Source organism: Lepidochelys kempii, chromosome 3 (assembly GCF_965140285.1).
Source record: "Lepidochelys kempii isolate rLepKem1 chromosome 3, rLepKem1.hap1, whole genome shotgun sequence".
NCBI classification, from domain to species: Eukaryota; Metazoa; Chordata; order Testudines; family Cheloniidae; genus Lepidochelys; species Lepidochelys kempii.
Window position 1 is genome coordinate 153,068,172 of NC_136382.1, and position 21,050 is coordinate 153,089,221.

The 21,050-nt window shown below is 44.1% G+C and overlaps 1 protein-coding gene across 3 annotated transcripts in view; it reads left to right on the forward strand.

The window, feature by feature from the left end:
- DAAM2 (dishevelled associated activator of morphogenesis 2) overlaps positions 1-21,050 on the forward strand; it is a 243,696-nt gene that overhangs the window by 135,904 nt on the left and 86,742 nt on the right. For all 3 annotated transcript variants that reach the window (XM_073338564.2, XM_073338566.2, XM_073338565.2), the window contains exons 4-5: positions 10,629-10,703; positions 20,764-20,858. In XM_073338564.2, the coding sequence (XP_073194665.1) occupies positions 10,629-10,703; positions 20,764-20,858 (170 nt within the window). The remainder of the gene's footprint in view (positions 1-10,628; positions 10,704-20,763; positions 20,859-21,050) is intronic.

The window sequence follows — 21,050 nt, forward strand, 5'->3', positions numbered from 1 at the left end:
GGGACTGAGGTGAGGCTGACCAGTCTGTAGTTCCCAGGATCATCCTTCTTCCATTTTTTAAAGATGGGCACTACATTAGCCTTTTTCCAATCTTCCGGGACTTCCCCCGATCGTCATGAGTTTTCAAAGATAATGGCCAATGGCTCTGCAATCACATCCGCCAATTCCTTCAGCACTCTCGGATGCAACTCATCCGGCCCCATGGACTTGTGCACGTCCAGTTTTTCTAAATGGTCCCGAACCACTTCTTCCTTCACAGAGGGCTGGCCACCTCCTCCCCATGCTGTGCTGCCCAGTGCAGTAGCCTGGGAGCTGACCTTGTTTGTGAAGACAGAGGCAAAAAAAGCATTGAGTACGTTAGCTTTTTCCACATCCTCTGTCACTAGGTTGCCTCTCTCATTTAGTAAGGGACCCACACTTTCCTTGGCTTTCATCTTATTGCCAGCATACCTGAAAAAACCCTTCTTGTTACTCTTAACATCCCTTGCTAGCTGCAACTCCAGGTGTGATTTAGCCTTCCTGATTCCGTTCCTACATGCCCGAGCAATATTTATAAACTCATCACTGGTCATTTGTCCAATCTTCCACTTCTTGTAAGCGTCTCTTTTGTGTTTAAGATCAGCAAGGATTTCACTGTTAAGCCAAGCTGGTCGCCTGCCATATTTACTATTCTTTCTACACATTGGGATGCTTTGTCCCTGTAACCTCAATAAGGATTCTTTAAAAAACAGCCAGCTCTCCTGGACTCCTTTCCCCTCATGTTATTCTCCCAGGGGATCTTGCCCATCAGCTCCCTGAGGGAGTCAAAGTCTGCTTTTCTGAAGTCCAGGGTCCGTATTCTGCTGCTTTCCTTTCTTTCTTGTGTCAGGATCCTGAACTCAACCATCTCATGGTCGCTGCCTCCCAGGTTCCCATCCACTTTTGCTTCCCCTACTAATTCTTCCCGGTTTGTGAGCAGCAGGTCAAGAAGAGCTCCACCCCTAGTTGGTTCCTCCAGCACTTGCACCAGGAAATTGTCCCCTATAGTTCCTGGATTGTCTGTGCACCGCTGTATTGCTCTCCCAGCAGATATCAGGATGATTGAAGTTGCCCATGAGAACCAGGGCGTGCAATCTAGTAGCTTCTGCGACTTGCCGGAAGAAAGCCTCGTCCACCTCATCCCCTTGGTCTGGTGGTCTATAGCAGACTCCCACCACGACATCACCCTTGTTGCTCAGGCTTCTAAACTTAATCCAGAGACTCTCTCAGGTTTTTCTGCAGTTTCATACTTGAGCTCTGAGCAGTCATACTGCTCCCTTACATACAGTGCAACTCCCCCACCTTTTCTGGCCTCCCTGTCCTTCCTGAACAGTTTATACCCATCCATGACAGTACTCCAGTCATGCGAGTTATCCCACCAAGTCTCCGTTATTCCAATCACATCATAATTCCCTGACTTTGCCAGGACCTCCAGTTCTCCCTGCTTGTTTCCCAGGCTTTGTGCATTTGTATACAGGCACTTGAGATAACCCGCTGATCGCCCCTTGCTCTCAGTATGAGGAAGGAGCCTTCCCCTCTCACACGCTCCTGCTCGTGCTTCCTCCCGGTATCCCGCTTCCCCACTTACCTCAGGGCTTTGGTCTCCTTCCCCCGGTGAACCTAGTTTAAAGCTCTCCTCACTAGGTTAGCCAGCCTGCTTGCGAAGATGCTCTTCCCTCTCTTCGTTAAGTGGAGCCGGTCTCTGCCTAGCACTCCTCCTTCTTGGAACACCATCCCATGGTCGAAGAATCCAAAGCCTTCTCTCTGACACCACCTGCGTAGCCATTCATTGACTTCCATGATTCAACGATCCCTACCCCGGCCTTTTCCTTCCACAGGGAGGATGGACGAGAACACCACTTGCGCCTCATACTCCTTTATCCTCCTTCCCAGAGCCACGTAGTCTGCAGTGATCCGCTCAAGGTCATTCTTGGCAGTATCATTGGTGCCCACGTAGAAAAGCAGGAAGGGGTAGTGGTCCGAGGGCTTGATGAGTCTCAGCGGACTCTCCGTCACATCGCGAATCTTAGCCCCTGGCAAGCAGCAGACTTCTCGGTTTTCCCGGTCAGGGCGGCAGATAGATGACTCAGTCCCCCTGAGGAGAGTATCCCCGACCACCACCACCTGCCTCCTTCTCTTGGGAGTGGTGGTCGTGGAACCCCCAACCTTAGGACAGTGCATCTCGTGCCTTTCAACTGGTGGAGTTGACAGCAGGGGCTCTATATTTGGACAAGCCTATTTGCACTCTCTAAAAATAAGAGGTGGCTGATGCTGTCAGCATTGCCAACAAGTTCACATCTGTCTGTGCCAATGATGGTGGTGATAAAGAGCCAACAGGAAAGGAAGGAGAGCGGTACGTGAGGGAGTTTTTGAAACTAAAAATGTACTGTGCAGCTTTGCTATAATTTCAGCTTCTCTTAGGTAGATTTTATCCAGGAGCAACCTATAGAAAGGCCTGGGCCAGATACAGTTATTGTAAAGCTTAAACTTGCTTTAAACTCTATCATTAGACAGTTTATTTAAATTGGGTCTAAACAAATAAACACTGCGTAACCTGAAGACACAGAATATGCCCAAAGGGTTTTTGCCCTGCAGGTCTGGAATTCCAGCCCATTGCTAATGAAGGAAGGGAAATATTTTGTTTAGTGGGTTTTACCTGTGAGGTGACCACAACACCCCCAGGCCTGACTCGCCTCTCATTTGTACAGATGTTGATGAGGACTAATAATCTGAAGTCAATAGACTTACACCAGTGCTAAGTGAGATCAGAATCAGGCCCATTGTGGGTATATAATGTGAAAAATATCTCATCCTCTTAACCTCAGGAGCAGACATAGTAGAAAACGTGGTGGGTAGGATGTTGAGAAGCTGTTGAAAAAATAATGTGGATTCAGTTTAATGTGTGAATGTCCAGAGTATTGTGGGGAAAACCATCTTCTGGAAAGTGAGCACAGTTTCTAATCCTTTCAATCTCTGGAGACTCGTGGGATTGGGTGATATGCCTGTTTCTCCTGGCACTGTGGGAAGGTTCCCAAAAGGGAATCTCCTTGGGGAGCTGAATGCTTGTTCTTCTTTTTGTCGCTGATTGTAGTTCAGGATTGATCCATGGATCCACTGGACCAGGACTCAAGACCTGGGTTCTTGTCCTGTCTCTGCCATTGATCTGTGTGCCCTTGGGCAAGTCACTTCCCCTTTGTCTTCCCCACCCCCTCCACCCTTTGTCTTGTCTAATTAGATTATGAACCCTTTGGGGTAGGGACTGTCTCCACCTGTGTGTGTGTGTGCAGTACCCAGTCCATCACAGCTTCAGTCTCAGTGGGGACCATGAAAGGGTTGCCGGGTGTCCAGTTTTCAATCGGAATGTGCAGTTGAAAAGGGACCCTGGCAGCTCCAGTCAGCACTGCCTAGTAGCTGGAGGGACCTGCTGGTCACTTCTGGGGTGCAGCACAGTGCCAGAACAGGCAGGGAGCCTGCCTTTGCCCCACTGCGCTGCTTACTGGGAGCCGCCAGAGGTAAGCCCATGCCTCAACCCCCTGCACCCCAAACCCCTCATCTCTGGCCAGAGCCCATACCCCCTCTTGCACGCCAACCTCCTGCCTCAATCCACAGCCCCTCCCACACTCCAGCCGGGAGCCCTTTCCTAAACCCCAAAATCCTCATCCCTAGCCCCACCCCAGAGCCTGCACCCCCAGCTGGAGCCCTCAACCCACTGCCTCAGCTCAGAGCCCCCTCCCACACACAGAATCCCTCAGCCCCAGCCTGGAGCCCCCCCTGCACCCCAAACCCTCATCCCCCAGCCCCGCCCCAGAACCTGCACCCCCACAGCCAGAGCCCTCACCCTCTACCCTCATACCCCAACTCCCTACCCCAGCCCAGAGCCCCCCCCGCACCCTGATCCCCTCATTTCTGGTCCCACTCTGGAGCCTGCACCCCCGGTTAAAGCCATCACCCCCTCCCAACCCCCTCTCCTAGCCCAGTGAAAGTGAGTGAAGGTGGGGGAGAAGGAGCCACCAAGGGAGGGGAAATGTAGTGAGCAGGGGGCAGTGCCCCGGGGAAGGGGGCGGGAAGGGGGCAGGGTCTCTGGGAAGGAGCGGGGATGGGGTGTTCGGTTTTGTGTGATTAGAAAGTTAGCAACTCTAGACCATGAGGCGCTTCTGGAATATAAATCATAATAATGGCATGGTAAGCTTTGCAGTAGTCTGTCCTTGAAACGTCAGTTAGCAGACACAGTCAGAGACAGCAGACTGAGCCAGTTGGACCAGTGGCTTGATACTGCCTGGCTGGAGGAGATACCAGGCTGGATGAAACAATGACCTGATTGGGTAAATATGTCCTGATTTCATACTGCAGTGAACTGGGTAGTGTGCGTGTGCACCACTTTCCATTAGATGGAATTGGAATTTTTCAACAGTGTTCTATCCCTTATAGCTGCTAATTAATGGATATTCTCTTTTGCATCTCATGATACAATAGGCTGCTTTTGGAGCACAAAGATTACTATCTGCATATAGCCTGAATCCAGGGAGAAGAAATATTTGTGTCTTTTGCTCTGGATGAATTGTGCTTAAAAGGCTTGGGTATGGCACCATCCACAACACCTTGAGAATACTCATGTCCGTGCTAGTCATTAAGTTGAGCAAATAGTGCAGTACCTACCACATCTGTCTAGCTCAGTCCTGTGGTCTGTCCTTGTTTCAAAATTACTATCTCCTGGGACCTGGTTGGTTTTTCGGATGCGTAAACTGCCTGAAAAATCCTGGATTTGTTTCAGCTGCTGTTATGAATTCATAGTTTATCTCATGGGAGATCGGACACATTTTGTATTTGTTAACCAAAGTGCTCCACTGGGGCAGGCTCTATTACTGATATAGAACTGAGAAATAGCTAGCAGACTTTTTAATGCTTAAGGAAGAACTTCATTTGGGATTTAAAGATTTTTATAAAGGTGAACTGCAAAGGCTTGAACTTTCAGAAAATCAGTTACCAAAAAAAGGGAAAATGGTCTATTGGGTAAAAACACAAGATGTGGGAGTCTGATGTGGGTTCTATTCCTGGCTCTATTACAGATTTTCTGTGTGATTGAAGGGAATCACTTAATCTCTCTGCCTCATTTTGCCCACCTAAACTGACCTAGCTGAGAAGGCTGCAGTGAAGCGTAATTCATTAATTTGTGAAAAGCACTGGGATATGGTTGGGGGATGGCACTACAGGAGTGCAAAGTATTCATTGTATTTATAAGCTGAGTCTTTCAAAAACATCTCATGGGAGTTGAGCTTTCATTGACTTTCATTTGGAGTTGTGGGCCTGACTTCCTTTAGGTGCTTTTGAAAAAGCCACCATAGAGGCTTATCCGACATAGAAAACCCTTAATTACATTTTAGGGTTTTCTTAATCATTTTTTAACCACCTGAGCTCACGGTTCTGTGACCTTTTCTACCATTAAGTGATGACACTGACAGCTAATCCTGAGTATAGGAATCCGGCTTCCTCCTGTCTGGGATGGAATGATGCCATCAGCTGTTGCAGGGGAAATGCATTAACCAGAAGCTATGTCTTGTCAAATTCTGTTCTCAGCTACCTGAGTTAAATTCAAATATCCTTATTGATTTCAATTCTGTTTTTTCAGACTTGCACTGATTCCAGGCGCCAGTTTACTCTTACTTGCAGATTACAATAAGTAAATAGGAATGAAAAGTTTCTCATATGTTTGCCCTTTGGATTTCTTCTCTTCCATCTATTTTGTATGCTATTTCTACTGAGGTCAACCAGAAGTCACTACACAAAATCAGGGACTTGTGAAAAAGATTTTAAACCCACACTCAATGGCATTGTGTAAGTTGCCTGTCCCGCTGCTGCTTTAAATAATGCTGATCAACCCAATGGACTGAGGGAAGGAGTTCAGCAGGTAAAGGTAGTCTGTTACTTCTACTTATCAGGAAGTGTGCTTAAGTATTTTGGGCAGCTGTGTAAGTGGCAAACAGTACCTTAGTCTGTGTCTTAAGACAGCATGATGCATCAGCACAGGATATTTATACCCGAAGTGTGGTTAAACGGTGGCATGGCCTGAGATGCTGAGCATCTGCAGTTTCCAAGGAGCTGTGAGTTTCCAGGACCTCTGAAAATCAGGTCAGTGTAATAGGAGAGGAAAGATGGTCTTGTAAGGGCACTGGCCTGGCAATCAAGTGATCGGAGTTCTATTCCCTGCTGTGCCACTGACTTCCTGGGTGAGTTTGGATTGTCACTTCAACTTTTCTTGTCCCCCTCTACCCATTTGTAAAATGGGAGTAAATCACTCCCTACCTCCTAAGGGTAGCGTGAGGATAAATCCGGTCACGTTTGGGAAGTGCTTGGATACTAAGGAGATACTCTGGAGAAATACTGTTTGGTGTTGAGTATATTTGGTGTTTAGTGGAAAATTTCAGATTGACAGCCCTGGATGCTGAGGTCGAGTGCTTAACTGCAAAAAAGGTACAGCGCTGGCAGCTGCTGTGATGTCTTCTCCCAAGTGACTCAACCCTCTCCTAAAAACATTTGTCAGATAAGCTAGGCATTTAATCTTCAGGACCTATTCAATCATTGATCTCTTGTCCATTTATATGGCACCCATTACCTTACTGTTTGAGTTCCTCTCTGCAAAGGTCCACCAACAGAGGGGAATGATGTACTTACAGCAGGGGTGGGTTTTTTCTGTTGTGCGTGTCTTTCCCACTAGGAGCGGATGCCACCAAATGTCTTTGCCGTTGAAGAGAATGTGTCCATGAAAACCGTATAGTGGATTGATTCCCTAAGAATTCTGTAAAAGGCCTTCAGGATCAAATGAACTGTGACTAGAATAGTTTGTTTAGTTTTATTTTTGCAGTTGGTTCAAATATTCCAAGTATTTGACATATTCCATTAAATCTTATTTTAGATGAAATTGTTCATCTCAAAAATCCCAGTTTCTGCCATGGGGATGGACTTGGTCCAAATTAGCTTCAATGCCTATATAATACCTTGACTTTATTACAGGTTTGTATGATATCAGGGCTGTGTTTTCACAGTAGTTACATAGCTGTTGCTCTGGTGAAGAATGACATGGTTGCTTCTGAAGCCCACTGACTGACATCTGTTTTTAATGTAATATTTACACTACTCAAGTCGCTAAAAGGTGGCTTTGCTTTAATAGATTCCTTTGGCTGACATTTTGCTTCATACAGCTGGATAATTATTTCCAGTTATTGACGTCTATGTGGCTTTGGATATTAGGCCCTACTTTTTCCCTTCTACATGTTCTGGAGCAAGAAGAGGATTTTGTTATCAACATCAGTGCAAGTTGCTGAGAGGCAATTTGAAGTGTTTTATTTGAGGATCAGAATCTCGACGGTCTTTAAGAAATCCAGCGTATTTTAGATTCTGTCTGAGAGGAATTGTGGTGCTGTGATTTCCTATGGAGAACATTTACATCATCTGGGCAAGAGCCATCTTTTTCCCCAGTGTCTCCGATTGTAATATATCATGGTACTGCTCCTCAGGATGATGTAAATCTCAATGTGATCTTGGGTATCTCACTTCAGAGTCTGATGCTTTGAAAATGTTCTCCAGGTGGCTGGCTAAAATTAGTGATGGACCAACCAATGTTTTGGGAATTCAGATAAACATCCACATGCTTATCCAGACCTCTTGGGTTTGCAAAAATAGCTTTTGTGAGAACCGGCTTTCTGCTACTTCAGATCTTACCAAATCTCACCAGATTTTGAAGCACCTAGTCAATGTTTATTTGGACCTTTTCCAAGCAAAACAGTCATTAACGTCAATTAAAATTCAGTCTGAATAAGGACTGAGGAATTCCTTTTGAGATTAGGCCCATAAACAGAACAGCTTTCCTTATGGGATTTTGGACCTTCTGTTTTTGGTCGAAACCAGAAAATGCAAATGTACACACAAATGTAACCAAACTTTTTTTTTGAACCTCAGATGTTTAATTGAAACCAGTTCTCACCCAGCCCTAGCTCAAAAGCATCAGGATGGTCCTAGAAGAGGCATTAAGCTTTGGTCTCAGGGTTAGGACCACAATATACGCTAGATACAGAGGGGTAGAAAGTAGTGAGAGGGAAACGGTAAATCATGGAGTAAAATGACCTTCATCTGCTCAGCCAACCAAAAATACAGAATCTTACCATAGGAAGGTCAGAGTTCCTGATCTTTTAATACAACTGGTCAAACTCCAAAGCTTCAGGGGTTCAGATAGGAAATTACTCAGGTGTTTGGATGCTTTTCCTATCTTAAACCCTTTTAGCCTATTGTTTGGGCTGGAAGTCTAGTAAGAGCAGGATTTCTCACAGTATTCTAACACTTCTGCTTTTTTTTTAAGACTCTTAGAACATTTTTTATTTGGATTCTTTTTGAGATTTGGAGAATGGATTTGAGTAGTTGTCAAGTTATCTGAATTTGCTTCCTCTTCCCTAGCCTGGGGTTCAATGAATAGGCAAAGGAGATGCTGTGTATATTCTCACAGACTTACTGTCCCATTTATCTAGGAAACAACTGTAGTACGGATCACTCGCTCTTTCAAACTCCTTTACACAGGAAACTTCCAGGAAGACGGATCAAGGCACTTTGCAATACAAATTGGTGTCTTGGCCTGATGTCCCTTTACAAATAGGTTGCTGTATCTGTCATGTTGCCCTGTGGAATGGCCTTTATTTAACTAGCACTAGATTATCGCTCTCTCTCCCCTGTTCTACTCTGGTCATGATAAGATTATCTTCTAAAAATAATGCTGTATTTATCAACTGCATGTTTTTGCGTTGGTTTTTCCTTCAGCAAGGTCATATTTTGACTCTTGGATAGGAGGTTAAGGCCTGCTATGTGCAAAACATTTGTCAGCATCTAGTAGAGAGTAGGTGTTAAAAGGCAGTCTGCAATGAAATGAAGCGTAGAAATCTAGCTGATTACTTATGGGGAGTTGTATAGCTCTGGATCTATTGGTAAGCAAGGATATAGCTCCATCAGCCTAGTGCTTTCATCAGGGAAAGGGAGAGAAGGAAAACAGAGGCATTCCACTTGCGCTGGAAAAACGTTCATGTGTGGCATGAATTTCCCCACACCCTACCGATGGGAGAAGTGGTATATTTGATAAATTGTGGAACCAGATGATACATTTGATGCCTCTTGCCATTTTGACAGTCTCTCAGGCTTTATGTATAGCTAGAAATAGAAATTGTAATGAACTGGCTTGGTAGGTATATGTACTACTGCCCTCTACTGGCTAGAAGTAGAACTGTTCTATTATGCCATTGGCTGTATACTGTTCACAGCTAACTGAGGTTCTCCTTTAGTTCAAGTGATAGGAGCCTGTAGTCTTGGAGCAGGAAGATCTCAGTTTTACCCCTGCTGTTGCTGTAAATTCCAAATTTGGAGCCTGACATTTTCCATGGATTTGTTACAATGTATACTATAATTTTAATTTTAACCTGAAAGGAGCTTGACAAGTATTAAGGTTCTTTTGAAGGCAGGCCAGTTTGGGGACGTGTAGAAATATTTCTTCTCTCCAAACAACATAAATATGTAGCAGCAGTAAAAGAGTTGATGTGATCTGATAAAGATCTGGCTATTTAATGTTCATCTGTATAACTTTTACAAGCTAAGCCTGTTGATATGAATAATTGTTTATACATACAGGACAATAATCTTCCTGACATTCTATCTTTCTGTCTCTTGCTAATCTCTGTTCATCCATCTTTAGTATAACTCCAAGGGGGACAGTTCTTCAACCACAAGATAGAACTTCAATTGACTTTAATGTAAGCTACTTATATCTTGTGGTGGGAGATTAGGGCTCCAGTAACCAATCATTATTTTCTTACTGGTTTCTAGTCTATCTGTCTATCCTCTTCACAAAGTAAAGTAAAATAAAATCTGATGCAGTGAGACCTCTCAAGTGACCACCCAAAGAACCAGTAAAATGTGGTTGCCCAGCAGAGGTAGTAGGCCTTAAACTCACCTTTCAGTTGAATTGGACTGCAAAATGTATGGAGATACTTTAAAATTATTAAGACTCCTCTTGGAGGTGGTCTTTGATGCAGCTTTCACCGTAATTCACAGATTACGGTTCTGTTCATCTGGATGCTTTGAGGTTGTGCTTAACTTCCTAAGAAGCAGTCATTTGGTCTATTTCCAGACTCTTTGTCTTGGTATTTTTACTCTGTAGTTGGTGAATCTCATCCATCCAATTAGCAGAAATAATGCAAAATATTTTCTAAAATCTGTAAAATGTAAAACTTGAAAATGTAACTGAGTTATCCCTGAAGGCTCTGTCGTTAGAGTACAAGCTTTGGCAGCATACTGCGAGGAGGGGAGTATTGTCTTTTGGTCACTGAAGGACAACCTTGTCTCAGTCAGTTCTGTAATTCTGTTTTCAGTAATCCTATTTGAAGGGTTTTCTTTTCTTCTCTGCCATCACAAGGATAGCTTTAGCACTATACCTTCAAAGACATTTGTAATAAATTCCATAAAGATGTGTGTGTTATATAAGGAAATAGGACGGTCAAGAATCCCTGATGATTTCAACCAAATGAAAACTATTTATCCTTTAAGCCTGCTCATGAACTTTGTTTAATTTTCTGTTTCAGGAACAAGAAGACCCTAATAAGCTTGCTACCAGCTGGCCGGATTACTATATTGACCGCATCAACTCCATGGCTGCAGTAAGTTACCTCTGCACACGCCAGGAAAGATTTCCCAACAACGGCTGTTTGATTGTGAAACAGTGTCTTAAGGAGAGTAGTGAAAGTCCAATTGCTTGATTCATTTAAAATTGAGCTGGCAAAGGGAGAGGAGTATACTCTGTAGGGAAGAATCTTGCACTGGCAGAGAGATAGATTTGATGAAATGCAGGCCTTTTTCAGCTCTTATTTCCGTGATTCACAGACCTGAAAATGATGAAATTGGATTCTTCACTGGAAACTCCACATTAGAGAAATGAGATGTGATGGTGTCGCTGTGGCTTTTGTCTTGCAAATCAACAATGGGTTTTCTCCTGTGTACATGCACATGCGTGCAAGCACACACGTGCATATGTATATTTTCTCTCTCTCCTCTCTTTAAACAGTGCTTAAAGATGATCTGAAAAGCTTTAAAAACAAATTTAAATGTAAATGTTAGCTCCTAATCCAGTAATAAAACATGGCCCTGACCCATGCGTTTAACCAAACTCTGCCCAACACAGAACCTGAAGGGAAGGGCCAAAAATGGCTTTGCCATCTTTGTGTTTCCATGATCTAAGGACCAACTTGGCCCAAGCACAACAGAGATTTCAAGAAAAGTGATATCAAGGATAGGAAAGGCCTCCACAGCTTTCACTAAACTCAAGGCATGGAAATCAAAGAGATGCAGTATCAAAACAAAACTGGGAATTTTCAACATGAATGTCATCTCAGTGCGAACATACATGGCTGCAAGAGCTGGAGATCTATTAAAATGTTTGATAGAAAACAAGATACTTTACCTTTTGAAAATAAGTGCCTAAAAAAGCTTATGATATAGGTACCGACTCTGTGGATTCTCCAGGGCTGGAGCACCCACGGGGGGAAAAAAAAATTAGTGGGTACTTAGCAACCACCAGGAGCCAGCTCCACCGACCCCTACTGTGCGTGCTTCCCACCCACCAGCAGCCCCGCCAATCAACTCCTCCTCCTCCCTCCCAGCACTTCCTGCCTGCTGCAATCAGCTGTTCTGCAGTGTGCAGGAGGTGCTGGAGGAGAGGGAGATGGGGCATGCTTGGGAGAGGGGAGTGGAACTGGGCGGGGAAGCGTCAGGGGTGGGAAGAGGTGGGGTGGGAGTGAGGCCTTGGGGGGAAAGGGTGGAGTGGGGGAGGAGGCCTGGGGTTGAGCAGTGGTTAAGCATCCCTGGGGAAAGGAGGAAGCCAGCCCCTGTGGCTTCTGGGTAGTGGATGGAGAGAGTTTATCACCAATGAAGAGATCCAGCCAGCAGCTTGTTTCCACCAGAATCAGAAGAAAGTGCTGGATATATTGGTGCAGGTATCCCACATGCCAACGCAGACTCCCCCAGGAAGCTGAGATAAAGTGGTGTGAGGAAACAAGGGGACCCAATAGAAACATTAAGAAGAAGCCTTAGCAGGGATGGCAGAACCGTAATCTCAACACCACAGAGCAGATTGAAGCAACAGCTACTGGCAGAGGAGGTTGGAAGAGGCTAGTTTCCACCCTGTGCACCAACACTGGCATGGAAGAATGTAATAATATGACACAGCAACCTCAGAGTTGCTCTCCGTTACACTGACAGGTAATGGTCCGCTGAGACAGTTAAACCAGTGGGGGCTTGGTGGAACACAGGCACTCCAGCCATTCTACCCCCTCTGTTGGGCATTTTGAGGAATGGTGATGTAGAGCTGGATTGCCCTGCCCTACTTCCCCCTCCCCATGGGGCCTGGTTAGGCTGGAGGGATGCTCACGGACTAGTACCTTGTTCAATAAGTAGTCATGTTGACTTCAGTGGCATTACTTGCCGACTGATGTGCTACTCAGTGTGAGTAAGGGTGACAAGATTTGGCTCACAGAAAAGACAAATAAGTGAAGAGCTGATAGGCATATATAAACATGAATGGTATAGAGAAGGTAAAACAGCTGTTTCTGTTTACCCTCACTCACTATAGAAGAACAAGGAACATTTTGTGAAATTTGAAAGGCGGCAAATGAAAAACTGATAAAGGAAAATGCCCCCCACCTGCCCAATGTATAATGAACCTATGGAACTTACTGCCACAATACATTACTGAGGATAATAATTTAGTGTGACAATGAAATAAAGGGTTGGTCATTTTTATAGATAATCAAAAATCAAGTTATGTGAGACAGGATAAAAACAGAAATATAGGGCAATGAATATTCAAGCTTCAGGATAAAACTAACCACTTACTGATCGGATCTAGGGAACAACCTCCGTTATCACCATGTTACTCGATAATTATTTACTGGGGGGGTTATTATACCTTCCTCTGAAGCATCTAGTGCTGGCCACTGTGAGAGGTAAGATAATGAGATAGATGGATCACTGGTCTGATCTGGTGTGGCAATTCCTGTGTTCTGAAGATTCATAGTCTGTTACTGATTCTGCCTGTGGTTGTTTATATGCAAGAGCCATTGATTTCCCTCATCAGTTCTGCATGAATTTAGCTGTTAACATCTTGGGCAGTGTGAGTTGGTGGGTTTTTATCATTATAATTAATTTATAAAAGCTTTTCTGTTCACCTTCATAGCATTGTTATGGGCTGAAAAATAACTATAAAAATGACACCCTGTTGCACATGTTATAGATTGTTGGTTTCTTCTTGGTAATACATGTTTAGTTCACTGACACAGTCAGTGTTTCACTAGTGCTTCAGAGCCACCCTAGGAAGGTAACAGAAGAGCTGCTTTTTATTCTGTCATAACTCATCAAAAACTACTACCTAACTGTGCTGATTCCAGAATTTGTTGGTGATGAGGGGTGAAGTGGAAAGAACGCAGATTGATTTTAAGAGAGTTTGCATGATTGCAAAGATTAGTGTTTTGATGTCTAGACTGAGCAAATTTACTCTAGAAGAGTCATTAAGGGAGAAGAAAAATGGAACGTTACATTGTCACCACACTAAATTCTGCTCCGAGGGCTTGGTCCAAAGCCCTTTGAAGTCATTGGGAGGCTTTCCAATAATTTCAGTGGCTTTGGATCAGTCCCTAAATTTACCCTGGTGTAAATCTGGAATGAACGTGTAACTGATGGTGTTCTAAAGCTGGAGCAGCTTCAGGGACTGAGAGCAGATTTTGGCCTACTTTTTCTGATTTTAACCACATTTTAAGAATGTCAGTAAACACCAGGTTCTGGTAATGCTGTTTTGTCATGCCCTGGCCTTAGAATGATTGACAAATTTTCCTTTTCCCTTATGTTTTACCCAATCACTGGAGATATTTAAAGGCTACTTGGGTTAAAATTAATGGGCCTCATTTACCATTTATTTGCTCCAATTTTACGCAGTTTTAGCTTCAGTGATTTGTTTTCAGTAGCGTTACATCACTGTAAAACTGGAGTAGCATAGCGGTGAATCAGGGTGTTTTAAAAGAAATGTCTTCACCTGTGTTAATAGGACCTCTGAGATTCTTAAAATGGAAAGAATTTTTTAAGAGCCCCTTCACTTTCACTGCTAATGCTGCTGTTTTTTTCATTCTCCACCCTGAGTGAAATGTTAAAATAAATGATTAGTCAGTTTCACTTTGTTTCCAATCCGTATCTAATCAGTTTCACGTAGCGGCTCTTCCAGTGTTAGCACGTGCTGCAATATTTAGATTGCAAATACTGCAGGGGAATGTTAAACTTGAAACAAAAATATTATTAGAATTTTAAAAAAACATTAGACATATTTCTATTTTAAAATGTTATGCCCTGGTTTTTGCAAAACTTAAGTTTTGGACCTACTGTAAATCAATCAGTGTCCCTTTAAACAGCACCTTCATACCTTGTTGCCCCTAATTGCTTAATTATAGGGGCCTATCTTAGATATGGGCTACTCATTGATTAAAATGAGAGCCTGATCCAAAGACCATTTGAAGCCTGAAAATCTTTCTATTGACTTCAAAGGCTTTGGATCAGTTTCTGACTCTCCAAGGCCACCGCGTTCAATGATAGTGTTACCTGAAGGCCTTGTAATGTGGTGACTCTTGGAATGCTGGGCATTCTGAACCATAGATCAATATGTTAGGGAGTACTCTGTTCACTGGACTAGAGATCGCAGCTTTCTCTTTCAGCTAAACAACCTGGACACTTTGGGCCCAATTCTGTTCTCTAGTTGAAAGTTCATACTCAGAGTAGTTATCAGTGGTTTACTGTCAGACTGGAAGGATGTATTTAGTGGGATCCAGCAGGGAATCTGTCTCGAGTCAGTACTAGTAAATATTTTGATTAATGATGATGGAGTAGAGAGTGTGCAATCCCCCCTGGCTTGGTGTCGTCTGCAAATTTTATAAGCAAACGCTTTGGAGGATAGAATTAGAATTCACAAAATCTTGACAAATTGGAGAATTGGTCTGAAATCAACGAGGTGAAATTCAACAAAGACAAGTGCAAAATGCTTCACTTAGAAAGGAAAAATCAAATGCACAATGGGAAATAACTGGCTAGGTAGTAGTATTGCCGAAAAGGATCTGGGGGTTATAGTGGATCACAAACTGAATATGAGACAACAGTGCACAGTTGTGAAAAAGGCTATATCCGTCATAGGCTTATTAACTGGAGTGTCCTATGTAAGACACAGGAGGTAATTGTCCTGCTCTACTCAGCATTGGTGAGGCCCCAGCTGGAGTACTGTATTCAGTTTGGAGTGCCATGCTTTAAGAAAGATGTGGACAAATTGGACAGTCTAGAGGAAAGCAACAAAAATGATAAAAGGTCAAGAAAGCCTGACCTATGAAGAAAGGTTTAAAAAAAACTCTGGCATGTTTAGGGTGAAGAAAAGAAGACTGAGGGGGCCTGATAACTGTCTTCAAAGATGTTAAGGGCTGTTATAAAGAAGTTATTGATCCCCGTGTCCACTGAAAGTAGGACAAGAACTAATTGGCTTAATTTGCAGCAAAGGAACTCTGTTAGATATTAACACAAACTTTCTACCTCTAAGGGTAGTAAGTTCTGGAATAGGCTTTCAAGGGATGTTGAATCCCCATCATTGGAGGTTTTTAAGGACAGGTTAGACAACCATCTGTCAGGCATGGTCTAGGTCAGGGGTGGGCAAACTACGGCCCATGGGTTGCATCCAGCCTACCAGCTGTTTTAATCCAGCCCTCAAGCTCCCACTGGGGAGTGGGGTCTGGAGCTTTCCCTGCTCTGGTGCTCCAGCTGGGGAGCAGGGTCGGGGGCTACGCTGCGTGGCTCCCAGAAGCCGCGGCATATCCCCTCTCCGGCTCCTATGCATAGGGGTAGCCAGGAGGCTCTGCATGCTGCCCCTGCCCCAAGCATCGCCCCCACAGCTCCCATTAGCCCAGAACTGTGGCCAATGGGAGCTGCAGGGGCAGCACCTGTGGACGGGGCAGCATGCAGCAAAGCCACCTGGCCACGCCTCTGCGTAGGAGCTGGATGGAGGGACATGCCGTTCTGGGAGATGCTTGAGGTAAGCGCTACCCAGAGCCTGCATCCCTGAGGCGCATCCCTGAGGCACATCCCCCTCCCCTGTGCCCCTGCCCCAGCCCTAATTCCCCTCCCACCCTCTGAACCACTCGGTCCTGGCCTGTAGCACGCTCCTGCACCCCAACCCCCTCTCAGCCTAACCCCAGAGTCTGCACACCTAGCCTGAGCCCTCACCCTCCACTCCACCCCCCCCCCTCATGCCCCAGCCCAGAGCCGCCTCTTGCACTCTGAACTCCTCATTTCTGGCCCCATTCCAGAGCCCTCACCCCCTCCCGCCACCCAACCCCAATTTGGTCTGCTATACAATTTCCATACCCAGATGTGGCCCTCAGGCCAAAAAGTTTGCCCACCCCTTTTCTAGGTTTACTTGGTGCTGTTTCAATGGGGAAGCTTGGACTTGATGACCTCTCGAGGCCCCTTCCAGACCAACATTTCTATGATTCTCTCACCAGTTTTATACTGTTTACGTCCATATAACTTCATTGATTTGCACCAGCATGGGTGAGAGTAGAATAAGGCCCCTGCTATACCTGTCATGCCCCCTGTTATAACTAAGTGAGCTGTCCTTCAGATCGTCCATTGGAAGGATGATACCAACTAGTTCACAAATGGAATAGCTCATGCATCAATCCTTGGAAGAAAGGGAGCTAACTATTGATGCTACCTAACTTAGAATTGTGCCCTTCATTTCCACACCTGTAATTTTGTGCCTGTAAAGCCAGTAACTTGACATCCAGTGCCACAAATCATACCAGTGATTATCTGCAGACACAAAATCATACACCATTCTAAATATCAGGGTTCTCATCTCAGCTGATTCATCAAGTCATGAAACTTCTCTTCGTAGGATAGAGCAGCTGCCCTATTTCTATCACATGTCAAGAGACTTGTCTTTTTCTCTGTGATAGTGTCTGCTTGGCAGCCTCAATAAATGCAATCCCCAGTTTATGGGGGAGAAGGAAGGTTACTTGTGACACCAGCATGTTGCTTTTATGATCTTGGCTATGTTTGCACTTGTACAGAAGGGTGTGCTGGTGAACAGTAGCTGCACATACAGCTCTTTGGAGTGATAGCATGAGATGGGGTCAAGATTAATAAATACAGCTGTTACGAGGCCCTTTTCTCTGGCTCAGAAATCATTTGCTCAGGGCAAAACAGCTTCATAAGGACATAAAAGAAAATGTCTTAGCAGAATCTAACAGGTGGAGGATGACTCCATCTCCCATCTGGTTCATGCTGCTCTAAACCATTGTTTGCTCAGAGCATCTTACGTTTGTTTGGTTTTTTAAAATCTGTAATGGAGAATTTCTGCTCTTGGATCATCCCTAATCCACTTCTAGAGATGTTATGGCAGCTTGAATTCTACCTGAGCTCATTTCTTTGAAGAAATGTTTTTAAAAGGATATTGCCCAGATACTAGTCACATTAATAACAATAAATGGCCATACTCTAATTATGACATAGAGCCTGATTTTGATCCACTTGTTTAAATCGGAAGTAATTTCACTGAACTCAGCTGAGTAACAAGTTGTAAAAATGGTACAGGTGAAATCAAAATAAGGAACTTGGACCATAACTGTAAAATTCTGAAAATCCAGTTTGTGCTTTTTTTAGTACTGTTTCTGCTACTTATTTCCTTTATTCCATCTGACTCCGCTTGGCAAATGAAACTAGGCAGGTCAGTTCATTTTCCGCTTCTAGTCAGTTTTGCTTTCTGGCTCTCATGCACTAGCATTATGCTGCTGTGTTTGGATTTCTAGTATTTCAGGGCACTGGATTTCTAGTATGTCAGGGCACAGGAGGAGGAGTTTTTTCCCTTGGATTTTAAACAAAATACAAAATTTAAATTAAAATATTCACACTGAGCCAAATTTCCAAAAGCAGCCTTTAAGATTGCCTGTCATTTTGAAAACACAATTCCTTGTATATAGTTTTTTCCACATATGTGCAGTCTCAGACTAATCCATGCAGACCGGGTAGCTGGATATCAGATTTCCCTGTTGCATTCAAATCAACAGTTCTGAACATGCAAAAATTTACTGGTGAAAAATAGTATGTATGTAATTGTGCATGGAGTATCTCAGGCTGGTTGAAGCCCCTGCAATAGTTTGCTCCTCCTTTTTGTCTGTGGAACAAAATTAATTTACACGGAGTCCTAAACTAGGCCAACATTATCCCTTTAATGCAGTTTTTAGTTCAGAAAAACTATTTTCCAACCAAACATAACTATGAAATGTAGCCACAAACAGTGATCCCCACACACAACAGTTTCCCATCCCTCTCTCCTAGTGGTGATCCTGTTTTCTGTAACTTTCACACTGTAATTTCATGATGTGGACATGTGACCCTTTCCTCATTAGAGGAGGCACAGGGAGTCGTGTTCCTGGCCATGAGAAGTGAAGGGCTCTTGGCTGCTCATAGCTTCCAGAAAGGATTTTTCTGTAATTAACCATCTGCTGCAAAAGCAGGATTACTTATGTTTGTTTCCCTTGGAAACAGACTGTCTCCACTCTCAACAAAATACCTTTGGACACCCTCCTGCCATCCATGTGCCTCCCTCCAACAATGGGTCAGAGGAGAAAGTAAGCTATTGTAAAAATGGGAGCCTTTCAAAGGAACATTTATGGGCCAAGAAAAGTTGACCATATGGGCCCTCACCCAAAGAACTACAAATCAAGCACCAAAACCCGCCTCAGGAATCTGCAATTGAGATTCCACAATGCGTTTTCATGGTTTCTATTTATTTTTTTGAAGAGGGGATTGTATATGGCTTGGCTCGAGTGTTTCAGTATATGTTTCTGGCTGTTGGGGATGCTGGCAGAAGATAAAACATCATCAGCTCATTTTCCATCAGTAGCACTCTGTCATTCGATTAGGGCAGGAAATATCTCACTCCGTTAGTGAGTGAATTTGACTTTAGCATGGATCAGAGAGAGGACCCCTAGAGTTAAATACAGCTCCCTGTACCATCTGTGTAGCATAAAACAGCCACGGCTCTTAGCCAAGTGACCACCCTCGGGATTTGACATGCGTTGACACCACATGGTTTGCAACACCGAAGGGTTTGGGGAAGAACGGGAGGGAGAGAGTTAAGAGATGTTCCAGTGAAAGGAGGATTTTCTTCGGGACTTCCTTGCTGAACCATTACCATAAAGACACTAGTATTCTGTTGTAATGGGTCATTATTGTAGGTGCTGGATAATATTTGTTTAATCAAGGTATTTATTCAAGAAGAGTCTGAGTTGAGAGCTGAGGTTCTCCTAGCCTTAACGTTGTTTTGTGAAACCCCATGGTACCCCTGTCAATAAGCTAGGAATGATCATCCATCTTCTACAATTAGGGAAGCTGAGGCAGAGAAAGACATAGGCCAAAATGTTCAAATGTAGTGGCTTGGTTCTCAGAGGTGCTTAGCTCTAATCAAATCCAATTGACTTCACTGAGACCTATGTATGCTTAGCACTTCTGAACATCAGGCTATCCATTTCAAGTGTCTGACTCTGAATTTAGATGTCTAGAATTGTGCCTCCAAGTTTGAAAACGTGGGTTTCAGTGACTTGCTCAAGGTCATATAGCAAGTCAGCGGAAGAGCTGGGTGGGACTAGATCAGGAGTACTGGCCTTTGGGCTGGACACCCAAAAAACGGCGCCACCCAGAATTAGTGAATACAACTGAAAATGTAGGTCTTAACCTCTTTGTACCTTGGTGTACCTGTCTGAAAAATTGGAACAGCAATAGAATCATAGAAGATTAGGGTTGGAAGAGACATCAGGAAGTCATTTAGTCCAACCCCAACTAAATCATCCCAGCCAGGGCTTTGTCAAGCCGGGCCTTAAAAACCTCTATGGATGGAGATTCCACCACCTCCCTAGGTAACCCCTTCCAGTGCTTCAGCACCCTCCTAGTGAAATAGTTTTCCCTAAAATCCAACCTAGACCTCCCCCACTGCAGCTTGAGAACATTGCTTCTTGTTCAGTCATCTGCCTCCACTGAGAACAGCCAAGCTCCATCCCCTTTGATCCCCCCTTCAGGTAGTTGAAGGCTGCTATCAAATCCCCCCCTTACTCTTCTCTTCTGCAGACTAAATAAGGCCAGTTCCTTCAACCTCTTCTCGTAAGTCATGTGCCTCGTCATTGTCATTGCCCTATGCTGGACTCTCTCCAATTTGTCCATATCCTTTCTGTAGTGGGGGGCCCAAAACGGGACGCAATACTCCAGATGTGGACTCACCAGTGCCGTATAGAGGGGAAAAATCACTTCCCTCAAATACCTGCCTGTTAGGAATGTTGAGACTTAAATTGTTTGTTCAGACATATTGCAGTGAACATCCCAGATAAGAGACAGGAACATTATTTTGTGAGGGCATCTGTGACTTCCTCTGGTAATCTGAGAACACTGGGTTATACTCTATTGCTAATCCACAGGAATAGAAGCAGCCTCAGCTGGACTCAGCTTTGCAGCTGGAAGCAGCAAGCACCTCTAAGTGATTTGGTAGAATATTTCTTATTGATGACGTCTGGGCTGTCTAGCAGTCTGTTTTCTCTGACCTTCTATCAGGCAGCCCTGGCTTTTGTAACTATTGCTCTTCTTTCCAAACAGATGCAGACCCTGTATGCTTTTGATGAAGAAGAAACAGAAATGAGGAATAAAATAGTTGAAGACTTGAAAACAGCTCTGCGGACTCAACCCATGAGGTAATTGTTGTTCATCTTCTCTTTCACCCACTCCTTCACAGGGCTATATCTGACACAGGAAACAGTGGTAGTGAGAGAACCTTCAGCTGCGGATCGCAGGCAGGTACCCAATTGTTTCAAAGAAAGCTGCCTTTGGTAGCTCATAATTTTGATAGAGAACCTTACAAACCTTCACCTCTATACACTCCAGGT